The sequence below is a fragment of the Penaeus monodon genome, chromosome 9 (assembly GCF_015228065.2).
Source record: "Penaeus monodon isolate SGIC_2016 chromosome 9, NSTDA_Pmon_1, whole genome shotgun sequence".
In the NCBI taxonomy this organism is placed as follows: domain Eukaryota; kingdom Metazoa; phylum Arthropoda; class Malacostraca; order Decapoda; family Penaeidae; genus Penaeus; species Penaeus monodon.
The window spans coordinates 37,408,029-37,419,123 of NC_051394.1; the positions used below are offsets into that span (position 1 = coordinate 37,408,029).

The 11,095-nt window shown below is 33.3% G+C and overlaps 1 protein-coding gene across 1 annotated transcript; it reads right to left on the bottom strand.

Moving 5' to 3' along the window:
- Positions 1-7,978: 7,978 nt before the first annotated feature.
- LOC119577148 (signal peptidase complex subunit 1-like) lies at positions 7,979-9,567 on the bottom strand (the record flags this gene model as incomplete). The annotated part of the gene is made up of 3 exons (XM_037924845.1): positions 7,979-8,496; positions 8,947-9,033; positions 9,484-9,567. Coding segments are annotated over 3 exons (291 nt in total), but the record flags the coding sequence as incomplete, so codon positions are not given.
- Positions 9,568-11,095: the final 1,528 nt, after the last annotated feature.

The window sequence follows — 11,095 nt, forward strand, 5'->3', positions numbered from 1 at the left end:
AATATTTTATAGCAGTAATTTTACACATTTACCCAAACCAGTAGATGTACATTTATAAAATATCAGGAAATAGAATGAATTCCAAAAGGTAATACATAATAATGCAAATATTTGGCAGGCCTGTACATGAGTAACCTTTGCTTGAGAGTAAACAAGGTGCAAGAAAAAAAAAAATGAAGTGATATCTTTACTTGTACAGCTACACAAACTAACTGTATCAGGAAATTGAAAATAAGCAATATCCACTGCAGACAACCATCATAAACTATGAGACTAAATGCAAATGATACCATTGACTTAAAGGCATTTTGAACCTGATTTTTTTTTTTTTTTACTTTTTGACCAATATACCTTTACTTCCATGGGCAAGAACAGTCTTTGACTAGATTCTCAACTTTAAATTTTGAAAAAGCTATATATGTCTTGTGTGTATGTGTGCGTCTGTGTCTGCATGTGCACGTGTGCATGCGTGCGTGCATGCATGTGTGCGTGTGTGCACACATGCAGGTGTCCATGTATAGTGTATATGAATGATAGAATAGTTAAAGGGGGGATTTTGTTACCCTCAGGAGGAAGGGGCCCCTAAATGTATATAACTAAACATATTTATTTAAAAGAACACTATTACAATGCTGTAGTTTGAGAAAAATCTTTATGAAACTGAAAAGCATATGCATTTGTTGCCTTTTGCATGATGGATTAGTAAAATTTTTATGAGTAGGCTTGTGAAAAGTTTCCCCTGTAGGAAACAGCAATACTGAGGAAACACTAGATAACATTAGCATACAGGTAACTAAAAAAGGAAGGACCAAGAAGGTAAAACTGTGTTTACGCATGCACTCCTTGGTTAGAAAAGTACACAAATTGGTGGTAAAAAGGGAAATTACTTGTTTTTCAATCAGGTTAACTTACTGATTGCAGTAGTTGATATTTCTCATGAAGTTTTCACGTCTTAGTCACTAATGCAAGATGGTTTTACTTACTTAACTTATAATATGACTTAAAATTCATATGAAAATTTAATGAAAGTTGAGAAATTGGGAAAAGAATTCTATTTCTGAATTAATATAAATCATAGAAACTATAGTTCCTTCATGTTAAGCATCACTCGTCTATTGAATCTGTGGCCCTAACCAGATTTTGCAGGTGTCATTCAGAGAGCCTCAGTGCATCAAAGAGTCCTATCAATATGTGTTTCAAAAAAACAACTTGTAAATATAATAGAAGATATATTGAAAGTATGTCACTGTAGAGCTGAAAACAGAATGAAGCTATGAAGTAATAATATAATACAGTAAGGCCCCAACTTTCAGATTGTTTTCATTTGTGATTCCAGGTTTAGCAGCATGTTAGACTCTCCCTTGATCCTGGAATAGTGATGAAAAAGTGAGGATTAGTGATTATATGCCAATGTCATTCTTCCTTGAGTGTTTATCACAAAATTTCTTTTACTCTTGACCAAATGTTCTTGTTACTTAAACAATTTTTATTCAATATTCACCTCTGGGGAAAACAGTTGAAGTACTGATGTTGGCCAATATGAAATGCTGACCAGTATTCATTGCTACCTCAAGTTTCAAAACAAACAATCCAAAACATGTTATGATTATGTCCAAACTAGTTCAGCCTTGACTACATGACTGTGACTTGTAGCAAAGGCTGTCTTTTTTGCATTTTGCTTCACTAAATGAACTGTTGATGGATTGTAGATAGTATAATCAAGTATAGTCAATCAAAGCTACTTAAAAGTGAGATTTTCTTCCCCATAGCATTGTATTTGGTCAATTAAATTTTAGTATTCAATAATGTGATCATATCATGGATTTTGGATAACCATTGTGTAGTAGTAATGTGAATGACTGGGGACCAGGAAAACCTACAAGTATTTGTGAATGATCCTTGCTCATAGTATGAGCTTAGCTAGAGCATTTACTCAGGATAACTGTCTCCCATTACCACGTCCAAAATCATTTGAAAGCAGGCACTGTCCTAGCTCTTGCAGGAGAATTTTGTATGTAAACCCAGATTGTATCAGGGATCCTGAGTTAGATTGAGAGGAGAAGGATTGACTTGGGTGTTTTTTAAGAATGGTTCTATTTTTCCATTTTAAAGTTGGCCCTGAGGTTTCTGCAGTCTAATAGAAGTGCAAAATTTGTGGCCACATTGTATAATTCATTATATAACTGATAACTGTCAGATGCAGAGAGTTTTAATTTCTTGTTTATGATAGTTGTTATGACTATTATTGAAGTTTATTGTAAGCTACTGCCAGATCTTAACAGTGCTTGAAGAACTTTAGAACATTTGAAGGGATTCTTCAAAGTCAACATTATACAAATAGCAATTTCTTCTGAAGTTGAAAACGATAACAGTTCAACTGTACACTATAAAATGCATAACCATGCAGCTCAAGATTTGTATAAAAGGATACTATACACTTTGTTGAAATGTTCATTATATTTATGGAAATGGACAGTGCTAGTTCTGTTACTTTCAAAACTATATATAGTCTAATATCAGTAACACATGATAAATATTGTCTCTTGTGTGTAACAAAAATAAATAATTTTATTGTCATTTAGTACACATGTTATCAACTTGATTTCATTGCATTTTAAACACTAAATAATAAAAACTGATTTTTCTGCTTAAGTCCGCAATTTTATCAGCCTGTACAAGCGTTAGGGCTTTGTTCTCACAGAAAAATGATGCAGTAATTACTAGTAGTAGTGAAAAGTAAAGCCACTTGCTAAAAGATACATTATGAAACTTGTGACCATGAGTAAAGTACACTCATCCCCTCCCCCCTCCCCCAAAAAAGTAAAACATTAATTTCAGTATGCAGAACACTGGTCTTTAAAAAATACAACTTCATTTCTATATCCATCCCTTACTGTTCTGTCTTTTAAGTATCAGTCTTTCTTCAATTTTTTTTTGTACATTCATTTCTTATATATTTCCCTTATTTTCATTCATATTTATATATAAAGTTCAGAAAAGAGATATTTTGCCTCTCAATAGACTAAAACATAGTGATTATCTTAAACACAGTATGTTAATGCATCATTGATACCTTAATTATTGTCATTATTTCTAATCAAAGGGATCCGGTAAGCAACTTTTATTATACATCATAGTGGCTCTAAGATAGAAATTCAAAGAACTGCTAAAACATATAAACGCATAAATAGCTGTATTGCAATAACAGCCACAACATACTATAACATGATTTACATATGCATGCACATTTTTGAGGATTTTTATTTTCAGTTTTTAGTGTAATATATATATATATATATATATATATATATATATATATATATACATATATATATATTACACTAAAAACTGAAAATAAAAATCCTCAATAAATGTGCATGCAATATGTAAATCATGTTATAGTATGTTGTGGCTGTTATTGCAAATACAGCTATTTATGCGTTTATATGTTTTAGCAGTTCTTTGAATTTCTATCTTAGAGCCACTATGATGTAATAATAAAAGTTGCTTACCGGATCCCTTTGATTAAGAAATAATGACAAATAATTAAGGTATCAATGATTCATTAACATACTGTGTTTAAGATAATCACTATGTTTTAGTCTCTTGAGATGCAAAATATCTCTTTTCTGAACTTTATATATAAATATGAATGAAAATAAAGGGGAAATATATAAGAAATGAATGTACAAAAAAAAATTGAAGAAAAGACTGATACTTAAAAGACAGAACAGTAAGGGATGGATAAAGAAATGAAGTTGTATTTTTTAAAGACCAGTGTTCTGCATTCTGAAATTAATGTTTTACTTTTTTGGGGGGAGGGGGAAGGGGGATGAGTGTACTTTACTCATGGTCACAAGTTTCATAATGTATCTTTTAGCAAGTGGCTTTACTTTTCACTACTACTAGTAATTACTGCATCATTTTTCTGTGAGAACAAAGCCATAACGCTTGTACAGGCTGATAAAATTGCGGACTTAAGCAGAAAAATCAGTTTTTATTATTTAGTGTTTAAAATGCAATGAAATCAAGTTGATAACATGTGTACTAAATGACAATAAAATTATTTATTTTTGTTACACACAAGAGACAATATTTATCATGTGTTACTGATATTAGACTATATATAGTTTTGAAAGTAACAGAACTAGCACTGTCCATTTCCATAAATATAATGAACATTTCAACAAAGTGTATAGTATCCTTTATACAAATCTTGAGCTGCATGTTTATGCATTTTATAGTGTACAGTTGAACTGTTATCGTTTTCAACTTCAGATGAAATTGCTATTTGTATAATGTTGACTTTGAAAAATCCCTTCAAATGTTCTAAAGTTCTTCAAGCACTGTTAAGATCTGGCAGTAGCTTACAATAAACTTCAATAATAGTCATAACAACTATCATAAACAAGAAATTAAAACTCTCTGCATCTGACAGTTATCAGTTATATAATGAATTATACAATGTGGCCACAAATTTTGCACTTCTATTAGACTGCAGAAACCTCAGGGCCAACTTTAAAATGGAAAAATAGAACCATTCTTAAAAAACACCCAAGTCAATCCTTCTCCTCTCAATCTAACTCAGAATCTCTGATACAATCTGGGTTTACATACAAAATTCTCCTGCAAGAGCTAGGACAGTGCCTGCTTTCAAATGATTTTGGACGTGGTAATGGGAGACAGTTATCCTGAGTAAATGCTCTAGCTAAGCTCATACTATGAGCAAGGATCATTCACAAATACTTGTAGGTTTTCCTGGTCCCCAGTCATTCACATTACTACTACACAATGGTTATCCAAAATCCATGATATGATCACATTATTAAATACTAAAATTTAATTGACCAAATACAATGCTATGGGGAAGAAAATCTCACTTTTAAGTAGCTTTGATTGACTATACTTGATTATACTATCTACAATCCATCAACAGTTCATTTAGTGAAGCAAAATGCAAAAAAGACAGCCTTTGCTACAAGTCACAGTCATGTAGTCAAGGCTGAACTAGTTTGGACATAATCATAACATGTTTTGGATTGTTTGTTTTGAAACTTGAGGTAGCAATGAATACTGGTCAGCATTTCATATTGGCCAACATCAGTACTTCAACTGTTTCCCCAGAGGTGAATATTGAATAAAAATTGTTTAAGTAACAAGAACATTTGGTCAAGAGTAAAAGAAATTTTGTGATAAACACTCAAGGATGAATGACATTGGCATGTAATCACTAATCCTCACTTTTTCATCACTATTCCAGGATCAAGGGAGAGTCTAACATGCTGCTAAACCTGGAATCACAAATGAAAACAATCTGAAAGTTGGGGCCCTACTGTATTATATTATTACTTCATAGCTTCATTCTGTTTTCAGCTCTACAGTGACATACTTTCAATATATCTTCTATTATATTTACAAGTTGTTTTTTTGAAACACATATTGATAGGACTCTTTGATGCACTGAGGCTCTCTGAATGACACCTGCAAAATCTGGTTAGGGCCACAGATTCAATAGACGAGTGATGCTTAACATGAAGGAACTATAGTTTCTATGATTTATATTAATTCAGAAATAGAATTCTTTTCCCAATTTCTCAAACTTTCATTAAATTTTCATATGAATTTTAAGTCATATTATAAGTTAAGTAAGTAAAACCATCTTGCATTAGTGACTAAGACGTGAAAACTTCATGAGAAATATCAACTACTGCAAATCAGTAAGTTAACCTGATTGAAAAACAAGTAATTTCCCTTTTTACCACCAATTTGTGTACTTTTCTAACCAAGGAGTGCATGCGTAAACACAGTTTTACCTTCTTGGTCCTTCCTTTTTTAGTTACCTGTATGCTAATGTTATCTAGTGTTTCCTCAGTATTGCTGTTTCCTAACAGGGGAAAACTTTTCACAAGCCTACTCATAAAAAATTTTACTAATCCATCATGCAAAAGGCAACAAATGCATATGCTTTTCAGTTTCATAAAGATTTTCTCAAACTACAGCATTGTAATAGTGTTCTTTTAAATAAATATGTTTAGTTATATACATTTAGGGGCCCCTTCCTCCTGAGGGTAACAAAATCCCCCCCTTTAACTATTCTATCATTCATATACACTATACATGGACACCTGCATGTGTGCACACAGGCACACATGCATGCACGCACGCATGCACACGTGCACATGCAGACACAGACGCACACATACACACAAGACATATATAGCTTTTTCAATATTTAAAGTTGAGAATCTAGTCAAAGACTGTTCTTGCCCATGGAAGTAAAGGTATATTGGTCAAAAAGTAAAAAAAAAAAAAAAATCAGGTTCAAAATGCCTTTAAGTCAATGGTATCATTTGCATTTAGTCTCTTATAGTTTATGATGGTTGTCTGCAGTGGATATTGCTTATTTTCAATTTCCTGATACAGTTAGTTGTGTAGCTGTACAAGTAAAGATATCACTTCATTTTTTTTTTCTTGCACCTTGTTTACTCTCAAGCAAAGGTTACTCATGTACAGGCCTGCCAAATATTTGCATTATTATGTATTACCTTTTGGAATTCATTCTATTTCCCTGATATTTTATAAATGTACATCTACTGGGTTTGGTAAATGTGTAAAGATTACTGCTAGTAAAATATAACATAGTCCCATGATGAATTATTTGAAAAGAGTATTTGATATCTGCTGACATTATATATGCCAAAATTTAAAGCAGCCTTCAGGAGGTACAAATAAATTCAGAAATCATTCAAGATTCTGAATTGTCTGCTATTTCGCATTTAATCCCTACAATCTAGATGTTACAACCATCATGTCATGAAAAAATTGATTTAGGAAATGGGAATGGGAAAATTTGGCCATGACCGGGGTGATGGTAACTTGCCACAAAGAGAATTTCGGCTGAAGGCTGGGGTGACAGGAATGGCGCCACAAGTGCACAAAGCTCTTGGAGGGTTATTAACCCTTTGGCATATGCATACATGCCATAGCTTGCCTTGACTATATTCCGGGTGGCATGTGCATACGTGCCATGTTGCATCGGTTCTGTTTTCCAGGGGTATGTACAGTAATGCCACGCATGCTATGGTGGCAACACGATCCCCCAGCAGCTATGACTGGAAAAGTGCCGGCTCCAGGGAGAACACCAATTTCATGATCGGGATCTTATTCCTGCTCAATGTGACCGACAGTGCAGGTTGTATTACAGAAAAATTAATATTACAAAAAAAAATGGATTACACAAATAACAAAATGTTATTGTTATGGACTACCTAGATATATATATATATATGGAGTCTGTGCAAGAAAAACAATCTATTGCTATATGGATACAGCAAATTAAATGACAAATATAGAAATTGGAACATGGCAGAAAAGCAAAAAATGCACATGCAGAAAAAGACAAAATAGCATTGCAAAGCAGAGGCAAGAGTCTTGTCACTGCACATGAGGGTTTGTGTGCCCCCAGCCTACAAACCGCACATCCAGCACAGTTGTCGCACAAATCAGCTAATGCCCATATGTTGGGCCAAGTGCGGGCTATGAAGCATTCGGATCCAAGACGTTAATACTTTCAATGAGAATACACTGAATAATATCTTTTACTCAAAATCATTGCATTTCACCTCAGTTTAAGTATATTGACCCCACAATCCCTTGCTCATTGTTGTCATGGGGGAGCTTAGGAGACTGGGAATCCACAAACATTGTCTTATCTACTAAAAAACTTTATTAATCAGGGGATTTGCCCCCAGGCACCACCCTATCACTGTATTCTGAATAGGCAGCTAATAATCTTAGATGATAGCATATCAGAATTTTTTCAGTAAATAAATAAAATAAACATATTGATTACATAATATTTCTAAATATATATAAAAAGAAAATTACCTACCCTGGTATTTTTCAAAAGTTGTAATATGTATAAGTGATCAACATTTCTTAAATAGAAAAGGGGGAGCTGGATAATAAAAAGAAAATAATCCGTTTCAAGTTTAATATAAATTTTTTTCAAATCCAACCTTCCATTCATACACATCATGGAAATCCAACCACCACTTTCACTTGTACGAAATCATAGAAGTTTCCCTTAAATCTCTTTGTCTATGTTTGGGTGAAAATAAATAACTTGACTATCTTTTTAAGTTGGCAATTCCCTGCTCTCGGTCAGTGCAAAAGATAAAATAAAAAAAAATTTGAATGTAAAATATAAGGAGTCACTACAGAGGAGGCTCATTAACCTAAATAATTACAAAAATAGAAAATGCAATGAAACCAGATCAAGTTACAAAAAATGTGACACAAATCTCACTTTGAAATAAGGTTCTCCCTATATAACACCAAGAATGTACGACATCTAAATCCACTAGTGCTATGTGCCTATTTCTTCTTCTTCTTGGAGCTGGTGCCATCAGAGGTGGAGGCAGACGAGGGGGCGTCTTGTGCAGGGGCCCACTTCAGGGGGTATCGGCGGTAGATGGGCCATGGGGGTAAAGTTACCTGAAAGGTATCTTGAGATCAGTGACTGTCCTGTGTATTTATTTTAAGGTCTCCTTCCCCTTGTGAAAAAATCAAAGAATTCTTGACTAGAAATACTACATAATACAGTAAAATTATTTCACACAAACTTAAACAGAAACTTGAAGCAAAGTCTCAAAACATCTATACCATATGTAAATGTCTAAACAACAATGATAAACTCTGAAAAAAAGCTGCCAAAGCTTACATTTCATGGATGGGATAAAGGCAGCACTTCACACTCGTGCATATTTTCCATTAACCTAAATTCTAAGACTATTCCACCCCACACAAATGGTCAGTAATTACTTTTTAAAAAATCTATATATTTCCCCCTTATTGACATCACCATATAGGCTTGCATGAGTGCAGATAAGTGATGGCTGGACCTACCCCCAGAGTGTTGAACCCCACTGCACAACCACAACTTACCAAACAGGCCAAGATGAATCCAGCACCAAGTGTGAGCACGGTCATGTGGAAGTCCTGTACATAATAACCCCAGAGCCAGCCAACAGCCTGAAAGAAAAATAAAATATTCACATCCATGAAAAGGGAGTGTAGGTGTATGAACGCTAACAATTTCCTTGTTTATTATGAACTCAACATGAAAAAAATAAATAAGCTAAATAATAAATTCATTTTACATATTCTGAGACTAAACAATCATGAACATAATCTATTTAGATTTATAAAAAAAAAAAAAATGAAGTCATATATCATTAAATAATGATAATTATAAAGATTTAGCTGCACTTGTAATTATAACCGAAAATGATAAAGGTAATGATGAAGATGAAGATGATGACAATGGTGGTGACAGTAACAGTGACAGTGACAGTGAAAATGACCATAACACTGACCATGATGATAAAAAGGACAACATTAAAACATTCACACTAATAATAATAAAAATAAAGTAATGATGATGCAAAGTGGTAATGATGCTAAACAACATATGATACTTACACCAAAGGCAACAACTATTATCTGGAATAGTCTTTCTGCCAATTTCTGCCCCTCAAAATCCTGAAAGAAAAAAATAATTTTCCATCAAATAGATAACACTACTATTAAAAATAATACTCATATGAATGTTTTTAAGTTTACAACAGACTTCATTTATCAACTTGAAATATCAATATGAAAAATAACAATGCAATTAGCATATATAAGACAAATAATGTACTCAACAACCAGGCAAAGGTCAACACATACCCACTATCTATATTCAGGCATGACAAAACTTAAATTGATTCCCTATTTAACCATAAATCTGCAGGGGAGTCTTTAAAATGCCCATTATTAATAGAAACAAAACTTTCCAAGTAGTATGTGGTATCCACACTACTTTGGGGGCATTCATTTGCTGAAGGTATATTGTTGGTGCATATTTTTGGGGAAACATGCTATGGACATTCTCATTGGCTGATATTTAGCGGGATGTATGGCTGATTGTTATCAATTAATTTCTTTATTGCCAAATTAAAGTAGAAATGTCACAGAAAATTTGGTCATTTTCTAGAACCTATCTTAACCCTGTCCTGCTGGGAAAATAAAGTGTTCACTGTAGTATGATTTTGTGAAATGTCTCAACATATAGATGGCTCCACAAGTGCTCAGCCACCAAGTGGTCATTTAGTCAACCTCTTTAATGATTCCTTCTTTCTTTGAGTCTGTACATAAATGCTATCAAATCAGTAACTCTTTACAATATGGACAGACCCACAAGAAATTAAGTCCCCAACTTTGTCAATTTTTTTAACAATTTAAGTTGCCATGAATGGGCTACTGAAGAATATTATCTTCAATCTGCCCTAGCTTAGAGCATCCAGATCAATGCAGTTACTATCATTATAGACATTATAATCATTACAATGTTACTGACATTACTAACAGTAATATAAAATAAAAGAAAATATTTCAGAAAATCAAGGAAAAGGGTAAACAGGTGGGATACGTAGTGCTAGTAACTGGCTCATAGGTGACTAAGTACTGCTGGAGCCATCTATGTGTCAAGACAATTAATAAACTTGACTCAAAGTGGGCATGGCATGTACGTATATGTCATCCCCTTCAGCATCAACTTGAAACCTATGAAATCTGGTATCAATGAACTCCAACCAGTGATTATTAACCCTTCCCCGACGGGTGGCATGTACGTACATGCCATGGTGTATGTATGGCCATGCCATGAGTTTGTTTTTTTTTCTTTTGTTACAATTACGGCAAAATAATATTATTTTGCCACTAAAAATGTGATTAAGTAGTTTTTAAGACTTTTTCTCATTTTTCCCATACTATGCATTTCATAAAGGCTACTTGGGCTTCCGAGGTTAGCGTAAAAAAAATCAGGTCAGTAATTGACTACATTGGCCAGAGATAAAATATAGTGTCACGAAGTGATGATATAAAACCACATGAAAATACCGATATGTATTTTTGGAAAAAATAAATAAATAAAAAAACAGGTATTTATAAAAACACTGAACATAAAAGTATATCTATATGAGAGTGATAATATAAACCTGTTGAAACTTAAGTTTATCTTATAAAATAACTAAAAAAATCTACGGTTTCA